General features: G+C 39.4%; 1 protein-coding gene across 1 annotated transcript; it reads left to right on the forward strand.

Moving 5' to 3' along the window:
* The first annotated feature begins 1,298 nt into the window (after positions 1-1,298).
* LOC103590222 (EF-hand calcium-binding domain-containing protein 1-like) lies at positions 1,299-19,573 on the forward strand. The gene is given in 6 exon segments (XM_008572418.1): positions 1,299-1,627; positions 12,954-13,044; positions 13,231-13,291; positions 15,231-15,335; positions 17,567-17,718; positions 19,424-19,573. Coding segments are annotated over 6 exon segments (888 nt in total).
* The last annotated feature ends 2,495 nt before the right edge of the window (positions 19,574-22,068 follow it).

Here is a 22,068-nt window from a genome sequence, read left to right on the forward strand (position 1 = left end):
GTAGTACTGTAGTTACTTCCAGACACCTGGGAACAACAGGAAAAGCCTCTCTGAGCACTAGCTGCAATTAAAAATAAGCAGGAATGTGACAGTGTTAATGACTCACTAATAAAGAAGATTCCTTGGGTAGTTTTTAAAGCGAGCTCTGCTGTAATACAAACTGAGAAGTAGGAAAAGAGAAAGAAGGAAGAGGAGGATTAAGGACAATGGAAGTGGTATCCAAATGAGAAGCAGAGCAATGGAGAGAAAATTGTGAACGGAGATTATCAGAGTTCTGTAGACCATACCAGCAAATTAATGTAGGGGCCCTCAGTATAAGTGCGGGCTGTGGCCTTTGAAGGCCATTTTCTCAGGGAGAGGTGAGAGAAAAATGAGAACAGCATCATTTGTATGTTTGGGGTAACCTCTTCCCAGAATTTCCCTAGCTCTTAGAATGAGGGCCCTTCTCTGATAGGAAGGTTCACGCGGTAATGTATGATTCAGAAATAACATTTTATGTGCTTCAGAACCAAGGTGACAAATCAGAGACACTTCTTGTCTGGGAAAATAATTTGGGTGGTGACTGCTTTGGTCTGTGGTTCATATTAATTAATTAAGACAGCCAAATTAATTGACTTTGGATAATTCTGATTTGAGTTTGCATCCCTTTACTGTTTATTCTTTCGGCTAGTATTTATTTATGAAGCGTCAATGCAGGCTCTGTTCAAGGTCGTAGAGAAATAATGGTGTACAAGATAGAAAGAGAGGAGTGTGATGAGTGAGGGAGCGACTGTGGGGAAGGGCTAGAGAAAACATCTCTGAGGAAGTAAAATTAAGATGAAATCTGACTTATGAGAAAGAGCCAGCCATGAGAAGATCAAAGGAAAGAATGTCCTAGGCAGGGAGAAGAGCTGAGGACCTGTGTTGGGAGTGACCTTGACATGTGTAAGGAATTGAGAGGAGGTGGGCTTGGTTTATACCTGGTAGCTAAGGAGGAATAGCAGGGATGAGGTTGGGAAGTAAGCAGAAGCGGTTTCCTGTAGCAGAGTGCTTAGGTTTTAATCAGGGTGTTACAGGAAGCTGTTTTGAGAGTTTTAAGCAAAGAGGTGACCTGAATACTGCAATTTTAAGATGCTATATAGCAGGGGAGATGAGTGGACACAGGCGAGAAATGATGTTTGTATTACAGTGGTAGTAATGGAGATGAACTGGCCTGCGTGCATTTGAGACTTAGATGGTAGGACATGCTTGGTGCTTTGGATGTGGAATGTGGAGTTAAAGCAAAGAGCAGGAACCAATTTGGTTCTTAACAACCATAGATGGAGAGAAAGGTTGACACCGTCCTCTGTCAGTCAGACCAAGTGAACGTGGTGACTCACTTGCAGATGGCAACTCAGGACATAATGTCCAGTGACGATGAGAGACCCATGAGGCCACAGGTGCAGGAAGTGAGGAAGGTGGCCGTAGTAGCTCAGGAGAAGCAGAGGAAGGGGAAAGTTCTTCCAAGACCAGAGAGCCCTGATGAGGAGACACTCACTAACCGAGAGTGTAGAGGGGCTGTTAGCGAGCAGGCAGGGGCTGGACGGATTGTCACTCACTCAGTTGGCAGAATCGGCCGGGGAGGAGAGTGTGTGGACACAGGAGATGAGTGAGCGGGCAAGGGCAGTAGTCGCAGGTACACGGCTCACCGAGCTCCACAATTGTATAGGGACCATTGAGGTGGCTGTTGGTGCAGTCATCTTTCAAGTAGGAAACTGAGAAGAAATTCTCGAACAGATTGAGGGCAAGGTTGGAGACGTTTCAAAAGAGGAATCCCTATACACTGCAATAAGAATTATCCAGAAGAATACAATTTAGGTTGATAGGCACATTGCTGCAGCTAAAACTGAGACAGAAAAAGCTTCTCGAACCCTGGAGGCTGTCCATGCCAGAGCCCAACTCGGTCAACCTCAGATGGGACAAGCAAACATCGTTCCATCTGCTGCGCCTCAGATCACGCTTGTTTGTCCCTTTGACAGGCTACCTGGAGGAAGGCCATCAGTGGTAGCAGGTTCCATCACTTTTGAGGATCAAGGAGTTATAAGAGCTTAAAAAAATAAGTTAGAGTTTGGTGTATTACCACCAAGGTCAAGGATTTGGATCCCTGCACTGACTAGCCCACCAAAAAATAAAGAGCAGAATCAGTGACAGCTTAGATCTTTGACTTAACCAAAAGTGACAGATTAGTGATGCCATTTTCTAAGGTGTCTAAGAATATGGAGAAAAAAAGTGAAGCATTTTGTTATGGTAATTTTAGGTATGCCTACTACACATTCAGATAGAGCTGTTAACGCTGCACCTATAGTCCTGAGTTTAGAGCATAGGACTGGGCATCATTGCTGTTGAAGTAGAATTTAAAGTGTGTGACTGGCAGAGCATGTGGAAAAGAAGAGAAAGGAGCCGTGGAAAGATTGAGTAGAGGAAGAAGAACTGGCAAAGTAAATGAAGAGGGCTTTGTGATAGAAAGAAACCAACAGAGTGAGGTGTCATAGACACTAAGAAAAGTATTTCAAGAAGAGAGTGGTCAACTGTGCTTTATGAAGAAGTAGCCTATACCCAAGACTTAGTTTTAAAAGATCGAATTACAAGATTTTGGGCTCCTTGTAGTATTTGAGCATGTGCTGCAAGACAGATGAAAGTTAGCTTAGTGCCACAAAGTGGTTGTGGCCTTTGAGAGAGAGGAGATTGTGGGTGGTGCTCACAGATATGAAATAGATGAGGATAGGAAGCTGTGCTCTCACTTCCCTCCTTTCTTTTTATTTTCTTTTTCTGGATATCAACAGTAGCAGTAAGTAGTCTCTCATTTGGTACCACCTTTGCAAAGTGTCTGTGTCAGGAGAGTCAGAGTTCAGCAAAACTCCAGGTCCCTTTATCCACTCATAATTGGATTACTTTTACTAGGTTTCGATGGCATTTTCCTCTAAAAATCAAGTGTCTGTTTTCCTAAGCAAAATAGACTTTTCACCTGTACATCAGTATTTTGTACTGATTTAGTTACTGTTAATTTAATGCTTAAAGCGGTGCTACCAGTCTGAGGAGTATGCAATATCTGTGTTCCTATTTACTCAAAAATAGCAGATTTATTAATTCTGTCTCTCTGAAAACTGTCATTTTACAAAAACAATTATGTGGTGTGAATACTCCTTTACAATAACTGGTTACTTCACTTTTAGAAATTACATAAAATGAAATGTGTCTATTGGTAGCACAGTTTAATGGAATGTATTTTCTATAGGAAGTTTTGCTATAAGCTAATTTAACATGCTATGACTTAAGAGTTTTTCCCTTTGTTTTTGAAAATGGGCAACTTCTGTCTTAGTCCTCATATGATAGTGGTTGTTGAAACTTTTGAGAAATATCTTGAGTAGTTTATGTAGTTGTGTGGATTGTTTGAAATTACTGTGTAATGGCTCAGATGTATCATGGTAATGATATTTCTAATTTGTATTGTTTCATAGAGTAATGTCTAACATGGAATTTTCTTTACAGGAAAAAAGAAAAAAGAAAAAGAAGAATAAGAAACACAGTAAGAAGAAAAAGAAGGCTGCTAGTTCAAGTCCTGACTCACCATAACATTAAGAACAATCAGGATCCCCCTTTAAAGAAAGTGCAATGTCTATGGAAATTTCAGCTGTGAAAATTATGGCATATTTACTAACATGCATGAATTTTATTGTTTTTACAACTATCCCTGGCCTATTCAGTAGCCACTCAGATGCCTCTGTTTGCAAAGACAGTTATTGTTTCCTGCTGCTTGACCATCTATTTTTTCTCTTCCAGTGCTTGATAACTCTGGAAGACTGTACACTGCAGTCGTACTAGTGGTTAAGCTATTCAGGAATAAAGTTAATAATTTTTAACTAGAAGGGTCTAATGATAAAGTCAACAGAAATAGAATCTGGCAACATCTTTAAGGTGTAATCAGAAATGACCAGCTGACTCTAGTTAAAATTTTTAAAGTAGGGATTACATTGATATTTCAACATCCTTGTTCTGTAGATAAGCTTATGTTAATTTTTTCCCCTTCTTTACTTTTTTTTTTAACCTGGGGAAGGAGCTTTGGGTGGGGTGGGGTTTGTAATCTCTTTAGCTAGCAGAGCAGTGTGCCTTTGATGCTCACACATCCTATTTTTATGGACACAGAAGCCATGTTCCATGGGGAGGTCAGAGCTGGGTCCCAGCTGTCTTGCCCTTGCTGAGTTTAGTGATATCCTTAGACTCTGTCATATGCTGCTTTGAGTGAACCAGAGAAACAGCCCTTTGCAGCATGAGAAATCCCCCAAAGCTCTGAGATTTACCTCCACTTCAATAATACTGAATGTTTGTTAGCATTAGAATGTATATGTCATTTTAATTAATTTTGATTACACTTTGGCTTTGAAGAAGAATTATTTCAAATAGACAGTGGTATTTTTTGAACTTGATAGCTACAGATTCTAAAATGCATGTTTTATATTGTTTCATTTTAACCAGGCAGGAAAATTTTATGTAACCAGTTATAGTTTATTTTTTGTATGAATTTTAAGCTACAATGTTTAGGTTTTGATAACTCCTTACTCTTGCTATCTTAAGTTTATTAGTATGTTTAATGATATACTTGCCAAGATATTTAGCATGTAAAAAGCAGGGTTTTGACTTTTTAACAAAAAATCAAAACAGCTTCATATTGAAGCTGAGATTTACCATAAACAAGTTGAGTGGCAAGCCTGGTGTGCTGTGTCTTGTTACATATAACTGTTGCCACGATTTTTGTAAATATAATGTTTTAAATGCTTGTTGTCTTCGTATATTAATAACAAGTTATGGCAAGTTAAATTTAAGTGAAAATTACATTATTGCTCTTCCTGTGTCATATTTCACTGAGATTTGGTGCCACAGATCTCCTGCTGAACTGTTTACTAGGAGTGTTAAAAGGAATTGATATCTCATTTTCATTTTACGTTTTTATATAATCAGGTAAGATGAAATATAATTTGATGTACAATTTTGTCTGGTACAGAGGGTTTGCTAATTATAGTGGTATATGCACAGAACATTATGGCATAACGAGAGGCTGAATAGCTATTTTACCTTAAAATAGCTGTATTCTTATCTGCTCCCTTTGGGTTGTAAGTGAAGTTATAAAGATAAACATTACTAGGGTTGTTTTTTTGTTTGTTTGTTTTTTAGAAAATATGACCGGTAATAGGATCTTAACCCATGACTTGGTTTTGTCATCACCACGCTCTCCCAAGTGAGCTAACCAGCCATCCCTATATAGGGATCTGAACCCGTGGCCTTGGTGTTATCAGCACCACACTCTCCCAAGTGAGCCACGGGCCAGCCCTTAAACATTACTAGGTTTTAAGCAGGTGATGAATAAGATATGTCCCCACTTTATTGCTGTATATGTAACACATTTCTAGGTAAGTTTCTTTAAATTTTATGCTTAACGCTGCATAAAAGATATCTATATGCTCTTGAGTACATAGCAAATTTGAGAGATATTTTGTATTTAAAAGAAAGATTCTCATAATTGTTATTCATGAAAGTGCTAGGAGATAAGTTTATCAGGTCATTTGTTGATCAGTCTTGCTATGAACATATAAGTGTAACTTTACAGACTGGTCCAGTATATGATGTTTATGTCACACTAGAAGCAACTGTTCATGTTATCAGACTGGGGAAGAAGATGATGTGGCAAAAAATTGTATTCTTTCCAGACATGTTGACTGTCTGGGCAATACCTTTTTCATTGTTTCTGTAATGGGAACCTTAACAGTCTTCTAATAAGGTATGGAAAAAAATTTGACAGAGTAATATCAGTAATGGTTTTTTTTTTTTCCTTTTTGTCTTTTTTCGTGACCGGCAACGGATCGCAACCCTCAGTGTCGTGCCCGTACCGGACCGGGACCGGCCACGGGATCGCAACCCTCGGTGTTGCTCCCGCCCCTCGCTCAGCCAGTGAGCGGCCGGTGTGTATGTGGGATCCGAACCCTCGGCGGGAGCGCCACCACGCTTCCCAAGCGGCACACTGTAGCAGTGCGCCACCGGGCCGGCCCAATATCAGTAATGTTTATTGGAAAGTTATTACATGTGCACATTAACAACATCTCTTCCTTTCTTCAGCAAACCACCCTATTTCTTGAATAACTTTACACCAGTTTTGTAAACTCAAGGCATGTTAACTTGGATAATGATGCAGAGATAACTGCCAGAAATTGTTGAGTGTTTGGATAGAAAAATTGGCTGCATACCAGTGCCGCTTCTTTCCTGTTGGTTTGGATTCCTTTGGTTGTCCTTAGTATATTTAGATGTTTTAAGTACCATAAGAGTGCCCTGAATTTGTTTTATGAAGGATGCAAGTTCATATTCCTTCGGTCAAGATGTGCAAAAAAACCTATTGCTTAATTTTCTGTTATTGCATAGAGAAAAATAGACTAGCTTCAGGGAAACCAAGTGAGAGCCATTACTCTTCAGACTTAAGTGACAGGTTTCACACTTTTCAAAAATTGCCACTTTTTAACATAAAATCTGTGAACACTTTTTTTTTTTATTTTAAGAAAATTTGTAGGAGCTATCTCTCTCTGCTCCACCATTTTCTGCCATGTGAGACCCCTGCATTGCTGTAAAGTAACCACCAAGAAGACCCATTCCAGATATGTTCCCTGGACTTTGGACTTCCCAGCCTCTGAAAATGTAAGCAATAAATTTTGTTTTCTTACAAAAAAGAAAAAGAAAAGTGGGAAAGGTTCCCCCCCCCACCACTAGTATTTGCCTTATATTCAACGTTTTAAAAAATATTTTGTTATAAAAACTTAGACTCAATCTATTATCCTAAGTTTTAAAATTCATTGTAGAATGTTTTCTTGCCTTACCACAGTGAAGGCCAGCAGACATAGACCAGAAGATATTTGTTCTCTCTACCAGGATTTTGCTATAGATAAGAGTTAGAACAATTGACATTTTGGTCAGCTTTGGAATAGTCACACATAGTCACACCATGTTTTTCTACCAGTCAGATCTAAGTTGGAGGGGTAAAAGTGGGTTTTTATGTTTATCTGGAAACTCCCTGATTGAAGCCTGTTTTGGATATCATGAGAGTCTGCTTGCTTTGACTTTAGAGGAGGTTATAACATCTGAAGTGGCTGTGTATATCCTGGGAAAATATTTTAACTTAAAGAATAATATCTTTATAGTTTTATTTAGTTATTATGTGTTGAAATAGGGAGAAAAACATTTTCAGCTGTAGAATTTGTGTTGAGGGGAGAATAAATGGCAATAATATCAAATACCACTTTAAGAACATCCCAAAGAAAAGATAAATGTTGAAATTGTTATAATGTTTCAGATCACAATGCCCTTAATTACTTAAATTACTGCAGTAGCAATTATTGTTGCATATTTTTCCAATTCCTTGAGAACCTTGTTTGGTTGCTGTGATGTTATCATGGTCACATTCTGTGTTGGAATGGGATTGGTGAGCTCTGGAATCAGTGGTAGTTTAGGCTACCGAGGCTTGGAACTAAGTTATCTGGAAAATCTATTGTGTGTTGAAGTCACACTTGAAACAGACTAGAAAGCTCTGAATAAACTGGTAAAAATCCATCAGTAAAACTGCCAAGAGCTGTAAGTAGTGACCAGACTTCCAATAGTGCACGAATATCTTGATTCAGTCAGATAGAAATGTTGGCAGACATACTAGTTGGACATTAACAAATACTTTGTAATCCTACAACAGACCACCTCTAGTCCCACTAGTCCAATATTTGCAATCACTTTCCTTATGAGACAAAATACCGTGGGCCAATATGTGTGCATACATAGGGTTAGTATGCATACACACTTAGGTGTGCGGAGAGGGTTCAGAAGCAGCAACACTCCACTAGCAACAAGCACACCCAGTGTCCAGAACTAGGTTTCTAAATACCATTCTTCAATAAATATAACCAAGACTCCTTGAGGAAATAGCTGAAAAGGGATAATATAAGGATAATTCAAAAAGTTCATGGACAGATTTGTCTTATCCTTTAATTCTGTTTTTCTGTGAACTTTCTGTAGTACCCTTCATACAAGATATGCCTGGAACATCTTGTAGTGCCGGAAAGCATGGAAGTGTTTTAAAAGCAAATAGATGGGGGCACATTAAAAAGATAGAGAAGCCAACCTGGAAATTCCCAATGGCCAAAGCTGGAACAATTTGAGCAACAAAATAACAGTATTGGTATATGTTTCAGCCCATTCAGGCTGCTATAACGAAATATGATAGACTGGATGGTTTATAAACAACAAATCTATTTCTCACAGTTCTGGAGGCTGGGAAGTCAAAGGTCAGGGCAGATTCAATGTCTGATAAGGGCCTGCTTTCTGGTTTATAAATAGTACCTTCTTGCTCAGTTCTCACATGGTGGAACAGGCTATCTAGCTCTCTGCGGTCTCCTATTTTACAATGGCACTAGAACTAACCACCTCCCAAATGCCCCACCTCCTAATACCATCACCTTGGGGGTTAGGATTTTGACATATGAATTTGAGGGGGATCCCAAACAGGCTATAGCAGTATGTAATCCATGGTATAAACTAGACATATGTGATGTCATAATAGTATAAGTAAATAATGGAATGAATCAATAAATAATTGGAAAAGAGAAAAATCTTACTTACAAAAGGATTCTAAGTAATAGTATAGATACCACTTCACAAGAAGTGGAGCTTCATTCCCTTCCTGAGTGACTGGCTTCCAAAGAATAGATTGTGGAAGGCAAAAAACTGGTAACTACAGTAGGAGACTCTAGTTTAACCAGGTGATCAAGGTTAACGTAAACAGTGATACATCATGTTGATACCATGTACCCCCTTACATGTGATGAGAATATAAGATATACTTCCCCCAAACATAACCACAGTCTAATCATGAGAAAAACGTGCAAACCTAAATTGATGAATATTCTACAAAATATTTTCAAAACTGTCAATGTCATGAAAAGCATGGAAAGGCTGAAAATTCACAAATGGGAGGAGACATAACAACCAAATGTGTGTTGAATACTGGAACAACAACAGCAACAAAAATTAGTGGAAAAACTGCTGAAATCCAATTAAAGTCTGCAGTTTATTTAATAGTAATGTGCCAGTGTTAATATATTAGCTTTGACAAATGTACCATGGTTATGTCAAATGTTAACTTAGGTAGAAACGGAGTAAAGAGTATATAAGGAACTCTGTACACTCTTTGAATCTCTTATGTAAATCTAAAATTATTTCAGACTAATGGTTTTTAAAGCTAAACACTGTTATTGAAATATTGAAAGTAGTGATTAAAAATGTCTTCCAAACTAAAATAACATGGGTCAGTCCCCTTGGTTGGATGACTTGTCAATATTAGACTCTCAGAGCAGCTCCTGACTTTTATTCTTACATCCTCGCTTTCCTCAGGCTTCCCTTTTCACGCCACTGTTTGGGCTCACATTTCCTCTCAGATGATAATTTTCCGCCAGTGTTGAGCAGGGCTGCTCTCAGGAAAGCATCGATATGCTGTGCACTCCATACAGTGCACTTAGACCTGAGCTTCCTTTTTATACCAAACAAGAAAAGAGGAAGTTTTCCAAGGTTTTGTGCTCACAGCAGCTGCATTCCCTTTTATGACCTAGCCTGGGAAGTCGACAAACCTCATTTCATTTCCACTGCTGTCTTAGTTGAAACGGTCCAAAAATCAACCTAGTTTTAAAAGAAGGAACATAGACCCCATCTCTCTAAGGGACGAATATCAGAGTTTTAAGAAGAGCATGTGCCATGACCGATTGTCACATTTGTCTTTAGGAAAATACAAACTGCCACATCAGGACTCACCATTCATAAGGTAGTCTCAAGAGTCTCCTGCCAAAGTGTTTTCTCTTAAATGCAAATCTGGTAACTTTTCCAGCCAAAATTTTTGAGCAACCTCCCCATTGTCTTTTACGTAAAGTCAAACAATTCTGCCATCTCACCACCCCAGGCCATTTGCAGCTCTCAGAACATGCCTCCAGTCCTTCAAGTTGCCTCCTCTGGTAAGTGCAAGGCCTTTGGGAGGCCTTAGCTCAAGTGACACCTCCTCCTTGGGACCCTTCTTAATCTCTTACCACCTCCCCTTGATTATTGCTTCCTTTGGGTACCTGTCCAACAGCATCAGTTGTAGCGCTTGTATTACTTATTGCACCTTATCTCTTGACCAGGGAATAACAACTCGGGGATGGGAACCATGGTATATTCATTGCTTGGTTCATGGGAGGCCTCTATGGTTTATTGGATCACTATAAATGACCTTTACATCCTATCTCAGGGCTTTATAATTACAGTGTGATATTAAGCAAGGAGCCAGAGAATCTAATTCAGTTCCTAAAATATTATTAGGCACCTTTATAAATGCTAATTCTTTTGATTATCAATCACTGCCCTAAGAATCAAGTCATCCCTCTGACCACATAGAAACCCTCTGTTTCCTCACCCCAAAAGCCGTGGCAGGGGGATTCCCATAAGCATGTGCCCCAAACCATCCAGAGATGTGGCAGGTTGGGATTCCAAAGAAAGAAGCACTAAATGCCAGGGTGATCATCCCAGAGCATTTGTTAGGAGAGCTTAACATGCAGAGTGCTGCAGTGTATCCTGATAACAGACAGCAAGAGAAAGGGATGTTCTACCTGGGTATGTCCAGCAGAGAGAAGGTTGGGTTGTGGAGTTTAATATGAAAATGTAAGGAATCTGCCTCGGGGGCAGGGCCAGTTTCTTTCAGGGTTTTGAGCAACAACCTAGGAACCTTTCTCAGTGCCTGGAAATGATCAAGGCCTGGTTTTGTTTGAATCCTGCAGAGAGGAACCTGCAGCTGGATGGGTCACAGAGATGTCAAGGCACTCTGTGATTGTCTTTCAGAAAGAGAGCAGAGGAAACTGGGGGACCCTACACCCTCATGGTGTAAACTGCGTATTTGCTGTTCTCATTGATTTCACTTGGGTAACCCGATGTCAACTCAAAGACAGCATCTAACATCATTCTTTCTTTCTCCCCACCTTCCCCACCAAAAATAAAAAAGAAAAGGAAAAAGAAGAGAAAAAGGAGAATAGTAACCACCTTTCACTCCTCACTCTGCTAGTTCTCTCAAGTTATCTTTGATTCACTGAATTAGTCTTTTAGAGACTGAAGGAATCTCAGAGATCATCCAGGACAACACCCAGTTGTCTATATGGGGGAGGACACTGAGGCATAAAGAAGTTGTATGACTTGTCTGGGTCTCTCAGGTATTTACGATAAGGAATGGAAGTAGAACCAAGATGATTAAGTCTGGTACCCTCAATCCACTCACCCTTGGTTTTCAGTCCTGACAGTGCATTTGAATTACCTGTGCACTTCCTCACATTAGCATTTTACTAAGTGTGGAGTGAGACCCAGGGATGTGAATATTAAAAACTTTGGTTTGAAAACTGCAGATCTTAGAAGTCACAAAGCCCTGCTGATTTTCTACAGAATCTCAACCTCCCTCCCCAGTTTTCTGGCCCCATTTCCACCTCTGTAGCTAGAGCCCTGTCGCTCCAAGTGTAACAACCTGAACAGAACTGACTCCATGTTGTTGAACCTGTGAATTTAAAAATTTGTTTTCGTCTGTAACTCAAACCACATAGCCTGCAGCTAACCACCAGAACACAATGACTATTACTCTCTGTTCATTAATAGAGAATAATTATTCACCCAGATGGGGATTCTTCACTACCTTACTAACTTGATCTTATTTCAGAATAACAAGAATTGAACCCATGTAGAATGCAGTATGATTCCTGTCAGCTCTTACCCAGGAAGTTTCTTGATGATTATCTGAAACACCTCAAGCATGTCTACACGTCCTCTCTTGGTCTCCATGAGTCAATTTTCCACCATAAACCCCTGTAAAACACTTTGGCAAACCTAAGAGAGGCAGAGATGGTCTTTCAGACATAAGTCCACCATTTCCCGAGGCTGCCTCTGGATTAAAGGCTACCTTTCCTTAAATCAACACTTGTCTCTCAGTTACTGGCTATTAAGTAGCAAGCAAACGGACCTTTGGGGTCTTGATAACACAACCCCAGCTTCTACACTTCCAGCTTTCCTCCTGTAGTACAACATTGCCAGATGGATTTTACTAAACCACTTTTACTGTCATGGCACTCTCCTGTTTCAAAATCTTCAATGGCTTAACCCAAAGATTCTCAACTCCTAGAGCATGGAAGACTTAACTGAGCTCTTGTCTTGAAAGCTAATTCCTGGGCCCACTGTTAGGAATTCAGACTTACTTAGCAGAGTTGGGGCAAATCCTGGGAATCTGCATATTTCACAGGCATAGAACAGTGGAGAGCGAATTGATTCTCATCCAGATGTTCCAAAAACGACACCATGAGAAACACTGCTCCAGAACATTAATGGTAATCCTCTCACCAGGCATTCAAAGCCATCTACCATCAGCCCATCCTCTTCGACCTTGTTGTTCACTTCTTCCCAGCTCCTTGCTATGCTCCCAATAAGGCGTGTTCGGTCTCAACCCTAATTCTCTTTCTTTACTCATGTTGCTTACTCCCTTTCCCTAGAATTCTCTACTTCTTTACCACCCCCAACACATTCCTTCCTATATCAATACTATTCATCCTTCAGGACCCAGTTCAAAGTCTACTTTTCCCATTAAAATGGCCCAACTCCTGTTTCCCTTACTGATTTTTCATTTCTCTTGCTTCACATATCTATAATGGTGAGTGTCACATAATGAAGCAGTTTTATACAGAGACTTCTGAGTGAGACCCACCTTAATTGTGTAAGCTCTTAAGTAACAAGTCTATATCATACATTTTTCAGTATCATCAAACAGCTAGCTTCAAAGTAACAAAATAGCTGCTTAATTAATTGGATTGAATAACTCTGTTTAAATCTAAGTTGTATTTATTTGTCTTTTCCTTTTACAGTCAAAGTGAAGTAGAATGTCTCATGAGACTTTTCCGCAGCTTGGTGGGAAGGATCACTAAAACATTTGGTAACATTGGCCTAGATTGTAACATGTTTCTTTTTTTTCTTTTTTTCTTTTTTTTTTTTGTCCTTTTTGTGACCGTCCGCACCACGCTCAGCCAGTGAGTGCATCGCACTGGCCATCCCTATATAGGATCCGAACCCGCAGCGGGAGCGCTGCTGCGCTCCCAGTGCCGCACTCTCCTGAGTGCGCCATGGGCTCGGCCCAATTGTAACATGTTTCGAGGGATCCTGCACAACATATTTGGAATGACTGATGATATACTGATGGGTAGGGGTAAGAAGTCCTAAGAAACTAAAAATGGGCCAATCAGGTGGCAAATATGAGGGTACTTCAAAAAATTTATGGGAAAATAGAATTAAAAGATAATACAAATCTTTCCATGAACTCATATATATATTATGCATTCAGTTTTGTCAAACACTGAATTTTTCCAGTGCCAAAGAGGAAAGGCATAATTCTGGTAATGTAGTGCTTCAGAAAATAATTGGTTTGATTGTGAGGATGTTTTCTCATACAAACTCACTTAGAATTTCATATCTCCTGTGAATAGCTGTACAGCCTTGAGAATTAACCAGTAACAAACTAAATATGCTAGTAGTTTTGGTTTTTAAAAGATAAGCAGCTTTTAATTATGATGTCTTCAGATTCACATGCTGCAGACATGTAATCTACTAAATGACTTCATTTTCCTCCTAAAAATGAAGAATGTATCAGTGTAAAAAATGATAATGACTCATATGGGAAAAATCAAAGAAAAGATAGTACATTTATTTATTGTATTTTAATTTTTTTGGTGGCTGGCATATATGGGGATCTGAAACCTTGACCTTGGTGTTATAACACCACTCTCTCACCAACTGAGCTAACCAGCCAGCAAGATCATACATTTAAAATAGGAAATTATTTCATGTGATCCAGTTAGTATCAGTAAGAGACTTTTTAAAGTGTACAATTTGGTAATTTTGACACATGTGAACACCAGTAAAGCCATCACCACTTGAAAATAATTCATCATTTCCAACAAGTAAATAATTTTTTAACTTATTTTATATAGGATAATACTAAGTTTTCACTGGTAATCTAAAAACTAATGAAGTAGGGCCGGCCCAGTGGCGCACTGGATAGTGCGCCGCTTGGGAAGCACGGCAGCGCTCCCGCCCAAGGGTTCGGATCCCACATACAGACCGGTTCCCGCTCACTGGCTGAGCGAGGTGCGGGAGCAACACCGAGGGTTGCAATCCCGTTGCCGGTCCCCGGTCCGGTGCGGGGGCAACACTGAGGGTTGCGATCCGTTGTCAGACACGGAAAAAGACAAAAAAGACAAAAAAAATAAAAATAAAAATAAAAAATAAAAACTAATGAAGTATTTTAAGTAGTTTACCTTTAAGGTATTCTGCAAACTCCTTAGAACAGAATTTTGGCCACTTTTTATAGTAAAAATGGTCACATTGGTTAGCTTCACTGTTTGTCTTCTTGGCTCATAGTAACTGTACAAGGTAACATCAGAAATGAAGGGCCGAGCCTGTGGCGCACTCGGGAGAGTGCAGCGCTGGGAGCACAGCAGCTCTCCTGCTGTGGGTTCGGATCCTATATAGGGATGACCGGTGCGCTCACAGTGCTCACTGGCTGAGCGCAGTGCGGCCAGTCTCAAAAAGGACAAAAAAAAAAAAAAGAAAGAAATGAAGCTCATCATTGACCATGGAAGAGAATGTCTCTTTTCTTTCTTTAAAAATATGGGGGGAAACACATTTCTAGGAATTTTGATTCTTTCAAGAAGACGTTGCCAAACCATTTTTCCCCCTCAATTTGGGAGAAATGTTTTTATCAGCACCACAGTCTACCGAGTGAGCAACGGGCCGGCTGGGAGAAAAGTTTTTAAATCTATTCATACATACCTAGTGTTGAATTCTTTTTTTTTTAAAGATGACCAGTAACGGGATCTTAACCCTTGACTTGATGTTGTCAGCACCATGCTCTCCCAAGTGAGCTAACCAGCCATCCCTATATAGGGATCCAAACCTGTGGCCTTGATGTTATCAGCATTACACTCTCCCAAGTGAGCTAACCAGCCATCCCTATATAGGGATCCAAACCTGTGGCCTTGATGTTATCAGCATTACACTCTCCCAAGTGAGCCACGGGCTGGCCCTCCTACTGTTGAATTCTAAAATAGCTCTAGATTATAATACACTTACACATCTTTTTCTTTCAGTGTTCTTTGCATTTGATGAAGACAATGATAACTCCATAAATGTTAAAGAGTGGGTTAAAGGGTTATCAGTGTTTCTTTGAGGGACTTTTGAAAAAAAGCTGACATGTAAGATTTCTATATGTGATTACTGGTTTAGTAATATATATTGTCAATTTTGTATTTAGTGAATGCTTAAATATTTGAAAATATAAAATTGGTGTTCACTATAGCAACCTTGTAAAAATAATTTGTGACGGATTTGAAAAACAACAACAGATGAAATGGGGGGGGCCCAGTTTTAACATCAGCGCAGAGTCCCCAGTCCCAGGGTCCCCAAATCCGTCCTTCACTGGTTCTCTATGTGCAAATGCCACCAAGATGGGTTTTTGGCTTTCGGCCCAGGCTAGGAGCAGCAGCCAATGGTCATCTCTGATCAACCAGCAGACCGAGGATTCCAAGGCTGCCACTGGACTCAGCAGAAAATGGGCTTTGATAGGGGGCAGTGCATGTGTTTTGTTGGGTCACTCCTTGTCTTTTCATCCAAGAAGACATGAAGCGTCGACACAAGATGAGATAAAACTCACATTAACCACCGGACATGAATCCTCAAGTGTTAGAGCTGGTGTAGATGATTGAGAGGGAAGAGGGAAGTGAGGAGAAGGAAGAAGGTTGAAGACAGTGTAAGCCCAAAAGGAGCAGGATTATAAATGGAGCTTCCCATAGAAAAAGAACTTCAGGAATTTCAAAGACAAGACTCTCCCAGTTCACAGTTTTGTCTAGGGATAACTGGCCTGTGCCATGGAGGTTCATTTCCTATGTTTTACACCACTGGTGTCAGGATTTGGGGGGAGGAGCCCAAGAGAATAGTGATTCTAAATGGCTATTTTTAAGGGAACAAATTGCTTAAAGTGTGTAATTATTTAAGAAAAGATTGCAGAATTCTGTGTAAGTGAGCAAATTTTTATCCATTTTGTTCTTCAACTTTAATTTGGATTGGGGACATTAAAAAGAATGCTAAATTAAAGACATTTTTTAAAAATGATAGCATTTTTTTAAATTACTAAATTTCTCTCACATTTCTAATTTTTTTCTGTTTTGTATTTTTTTATTACTTTTTTCCTCCAGTTTAATTTTTCATGAATAACAGTTGAGTATAGTTTTCCCCTTAAGTTTGCCACTGTACTCTGAGAAGTGAAAAGCTGAGTTTCATGGCTGTAAATTCCTGTGGTAATACTAATACTGGGTGGAAATGGTTTTGACACTGAATTTAGCTTTACCTGGTTGAATAGCATCACACTATCAAAAACATTTTCCCTCCTCTAATTCCACTTCCTAAAAATGTTTCATATACATCTAAAGATATGTTAACTTGAGGAACATAGTGCTTTCTAGTTGCAAACTTATATTGTGCTATAGATCGGATAAATTCTACAGAGAGGCACAGTTAATCTTATACTCCAGAGTTTTACTTCTGGTTCTACTGCTTTTGCTACAGTATTAACTCTAGAGTATAAAGTCCATGAGAGCTCTTTCAATGCTTTCTTCCCAGGACGTGAGTTAGGGTCATCGATGGGATGAAGGGAGAACTCGAGCTTACACAGTCGATGTAAGCCATGGAAGTGGCTATCCAGGGAGAGATCATTTGATAATTTTGAATAGTTCAGATGGGCAAGACCCAAGGATATGACTGACTCACTCTGCAAATGCATTGAAAAATGTTCTTTGTCTTGGTATAGTGAGATGAGTACTTCGTTTTTTTACTCTATGTAAAGAGAAAATCATAATATTAGTATAGATATATTGGTATACATCCATATATGTGTATGTGTATATATGTATTATAGTATTAAAAGTTTAAAAAATTTATCTCCTTTATTATTTTTTAAGCCCTCAGTGTCAAAATCCAGAAATTATAAAACTTTGTTTTCACATCCCAGGGGTATTAATCTTGTGGAAAGAAATGTAATAAAGAGTTCTTAATTCTAAAATCTCTGTACCATATAGTAGATTAGATCAGTTAATTGTATGGTATATAAATTGTTTTTATCCTTTATTATCATATACTGAAATAACTAAGGAGAAGTCTAATGACATTTTAAAAAAAATTTTAACTTCTCAATATACATTGTAGTTGATTTTCGTGTCCCTTTACCTGTTCCTCTTTCCCCCTTCTTCTCTCTCCCCTCCCACCCCACTACATCGTACCTGTTCACTTGTCTTAACAAGTTCAAGGAATTGTTGTGATTGCTGTATCTTCTTCCCCCCGTCCCACACTTTATTTGTATATTCATTTTTTTATTTACTTATGACATTTTAACTTCTTATCCACGTCTTTAAACTTCTTGCATTTTAAAAGGTCTGTTTTGAAGTTTATTATTTGAATGGAGATGGTTACATTCCTCGAGAGGAAATATTTAACATGTTGAAGAACAGTCTACACCAACAATCATCTGAAGAAGAGACTGAGGAAGGAATAAGAGGGTTGGTAGATATAACACTGACAAAAATGGTAAGAGTGAAAAACTGCAATGCACTATATTCCAGCAAGTGGACGTTGGAAAAAGCTGAAGATAAGAAATGATTTTCCTTCATAATGAATGTAACCTCTATAAGGGCAGTTTTTGTTTGTTCCCTGCTCTATCCATTGCCTAGAACACTGCCTGACTAAGAGCGGGCGCACCATGAATATTTATGGAATGACTCGGTGATTAAATAAATCGCTATACAAAATGAATGTTCATTTTATTATTTTAAAATATCCTACCATCAGTAAAACCTCATTCATTTGGGGGAGGCCAGACTTGATTAGTGTAGAATTGGATGCTACTCTATTTTGTCTTCATGATCTCCCCCTCCAATCAATCTAAACACTTACTATAACAAAATAACATAATAATTAAACTATTTGATCCTGATAGAATGCCTACTACATGCCAGGCCCTTCAGAGAGCTTTTATTTGTGAACTCATTTTATCCACAAAACAACACTATGAAGTAGGAACTATTATCTCCATTTTCCAGATGAGAAAACTGAAGTACAGAAAGGTTCAGCCAAGGTCATACCACAATATGGGGGATGCAGAATTCACTTTCAATAAAAGCTGTAGTTAGTATCTATTTAGTATGATTTCTACCCCTTTCTTGCGTGACCCTAAACTGGATGCCATTGAGGTTTTGTGAATCGACAGCAGCCCGGGCCCGGTTCACCTACATCACTCTGGAAGTCAGGAAAGAGCCAGGTGATGGGCCTCTGAGTCTCAGAGCCAGCCAACGCAGCCTCCGGAGTATCCTCTTTTAGAAATACTCTCACTGGCTGCTGCGAGGGCTGAGGGAAGATTTCTTCTTGAGAGACAGTATGTTCCCCTGTACTGCCCATCCCCTTCCTTTCTGAAAAGAAATGTTTATGGAGTAAGCCTTTTTCTGACAATTATTCAAACTTTTCTGTAGATTAGTCTCAAAAACCCTGATGCTGTGCCCCAAAGTGAAAAACAAGGATCCATCAAATCCAACTGAGGAGTGAAAGGCATTCATGATCTACACACCCCACCCCACCCCACCCCACCCCCTGCCCAGCACCGCACACTTAATCTCTCACAATCCCTGTCCTGAATGCTTCACTCCAGGCAGGTCTGCCCCTCCTTCCTGTCATAGTTGGGTGGGCCATCCCACTTCCTCTGCATATGTCTCTCCGTATCCAGATTCCAACCGTCCTTAGGCCCAGCAGTGGTCTGCAAGGCTTCTTCTCAGACTCTAGTCCATGCTGAGCTGTTACTGCTGTAACTCCCAGTGCCTTGCTCCTTAAGAGAGTAACTTCACCTTTATCCGTTTTATCTGATGGGTTCTGAAGTAAGAGAGCCTTGAACACATTCTACAAAAAATTAAGCTTGAAAATCATTGCTCTGTTGCACTTATATTATCACAAAAGTAGCAACATAATAATGGGCTTCCTCTAATTTTTTGTCTTATTTCCCCAATCAGTATAAATGTTCTAGTGACAGGGATACATTTTATATATCTAAGGTAATTCAGGTATGCCTATGAGAATAATAAGAATAAAGTATTGCCTCCATAAATAAATACCTTTTGATGTATGTAAATAGTGTCTACAGAAGTGTGAACTGATAGTTAGACTTGGTGAAACTTTCCTGTCCAGAGAGCTATTTTCCATGCACAGTTAAAAAACGACTCTATCAAGAAATCATCTTCCTCTCAAGGATTTTGACAACGTTGGCAAGATATCTTTTGCAGACTTTGAAAAAGCAGTGAGAGAAGACAGACTTCTGTTGGAGGTGTTTGGACCATGTTTATCAGAGGCAAAGGTACAATTACCAATGCCAACAGCCCAGATTAGAGGGAAAATTTAAAGGGTCAGAAAGTAACATGGCTAGACACCTCTGTAGGGCTGCAGCCCACTGCTGAAGTTCAGGCCATCATAAATGGCTCAGCCCCATCCTAGCCTTTTGGACCCTAAGAAGACACTAGTGATGGTTTCAGTAACCATATTCAACAGACTTTTATTGAGCTTGTAACCTCTTTAGCCATACACAATTCCTGTTTCCTGTAAGTACGGTGACAGTATTTTCCCAAACCCAAACCAGGGTAGATTGGCTTACTTAAGTGATAAAACTGAATAAAGAGTGGATTCAAGGGCTGGCCCGTGGCTCACTTGGGAGAGTGTGGTGCTGATAACACCAAGGCCAAGGGTTCGGATCCCTATATAGCGATGGCTGGTTAGCTCACTTGGGAGAATGTGGTGGTGACAAAACCAAGTCAGGGTTAAGATCCCGTTACCGGTCATCTTTTTTAAAAAATAAAATAAAAAGAGTGGATTCAGCAAGTACCCACCATAAACAGCTACAATACTTGACCTCTTTGAGCCCAATTGTCACAAAATGGAAATAAAAGATTTAAAATAAAAGACGTGTAGTATAGTATTTTATTTGTGCTCGCTCATAAAGGCTTTTAATTTATAAATCTGACAAAAGACTTCTGAGCTTAAAAGGTCAGCCTAATAATTGATTTGGCTTATTAATATTTCCTTCCCTACTCTTTGTTAGATCAACTGTGCTTCTCAAACATATAATACAGGATGAAACTTTATTTTCTGAAGTAATTTTATCTTGTGATTTTGCAAATTAACTTGCATGTAGTTAAGCTGTCCTTAGCCATCTCAGCTCATCTAACTTGTCCCGCTGTAGTTTATTCCTTCAACCCACATGGAAATAGGTGGTAAAAGCAATGCATGAAAGGCAGACTTCCAATGTGAAGAGACTGATGGCTGGAAACAATATAGCACGATGAACGGTCTTGGAGTACCTACTTAGGATGGAACAGCCAAGGATTCTTCAGCTGCTCTCAGAGAGTTCATTTGTAGCCATTATCTAGAACCTTGGAAAAAGTGGTCTGCACACCAGCAGACCACCCCAAACCAACTGAATCAGAAGCTGTTTTGTTTTCTTCCCCAGTTTGACGTGACAAAGGTGTATTTCTCTCGTTGTGGTCAATTATTATATGTGTTGGTGGGGAGGGGGAGCAGTACAGGCCCCATACAGTCACAGAACAGATCAGGAACCCATTCAGGAACATAGAATCTCTCTAGCAGATCCTCCCTTAAGGCTGTCAGAGAATTTTTTTTAATTGTGGTAAAATGCACCTAATATAAAGTTTACCATCTTAACCATTTTTAAGAGTACAGTTCAGTAATGTTAAATACATTCACACTATCATGTAACCAGTCTCCAGAACTCTTTTCATCTGGCAGAACTGAAACTCTACACCCATTCAACAACCCCGCCTGCCCTGTCCCCACACCCCCTGGCCACCATTGTCTAAATCAGCATTTTAAGACAGATTCATTGCACCTTAAAGTCTGAGAAGGCTGATGTGGAGATTCATAGCACCTGAATGTCTTAAGAAGACTGGTCTAGAGCAATTTGCTTTTTCCAGTTCTATGCTTATATCTCTAATATATCTTTTACCTGAGATCAGCAAAAAGATACATCTAATTATCTCACAAGGAAGTAGGACCTAACCCCTGCCTGCAGCTTCTTTTAGTACCATCCACCACTTAGATTTATCCTAGCAACTTTGGATCAGTAGATCATGATGACTGAACACTGATTACAGTCAGAGTTCCTCTCATTTCTTTGATTTGAATATATTGTATCTTATTTTCTTTGTTTGGATGGCCGGAGAGGGAGGTGTATAGAATATATCCCCACCAGGTATGCACTGATTTTCAGGACAATACAAAGACCACTGAGGTAATGTAGTAGCATCAGCTAGTCTCTGCCTCGTATGGCTTTCAACAAGTCACTAAACCTTTCTACATCTTGGTTAAAATAGCAGGGATAGTATGGAGCACAAACGATTTTTAGGACAGTGAAACTAACTGTATAATACTATAATGGCAGATACATGTTATACATTTGCCCAGACCCATAGAATGTACACCACCAAGAGTGAACCCTAATGTAAGCAATGTCTTTGGCTGATGATAATGTGCTGCTGTAGGTTCATCAGTCATAACAAGTGTACCACTATGGTGCGGGATATGGATAGTGGCGGAAGCTGTACATGTGTCAGAGCAGGGGATTTAAAAGTTGCATAGAAGTGTTGTGATAAAATCAGAGTACTTTTATGAGTAAATGAGAAATCCAGATGCAAATTATCATATATGAGCTTGAGTGGGTGTGTGTGTGTATACACTAAAACATGAAACACTTTAGAATTGGCATCAAACACATAAACATTGATACATTAGACCATCTCGAAGAAATTTTGACGACTTTGAAAACTTGCTTTCATATTTTATGTAAGTTTCGTTCAGTGCTGAGGTGCTGTTCTATTTTTATTTAAA

The sequence above is a fragment of the Galeopterus variegatus genome, unplaced genomic scaffold (genome assembly GCF_000696425.1).
Source record: "Galeopterus variegatus unplaced genomic scaffold, G_variegatus-3.0.2 Scaffold46, whole genome shotgun sequence".
NCBI classification, from domain to species: domain Eukaryota; kingdom Metazoa; phylum Chordata; class Mammalia; order Dermoptera; family Cynocephalidae; genus Galeopterus; species Galeopterus variegatus.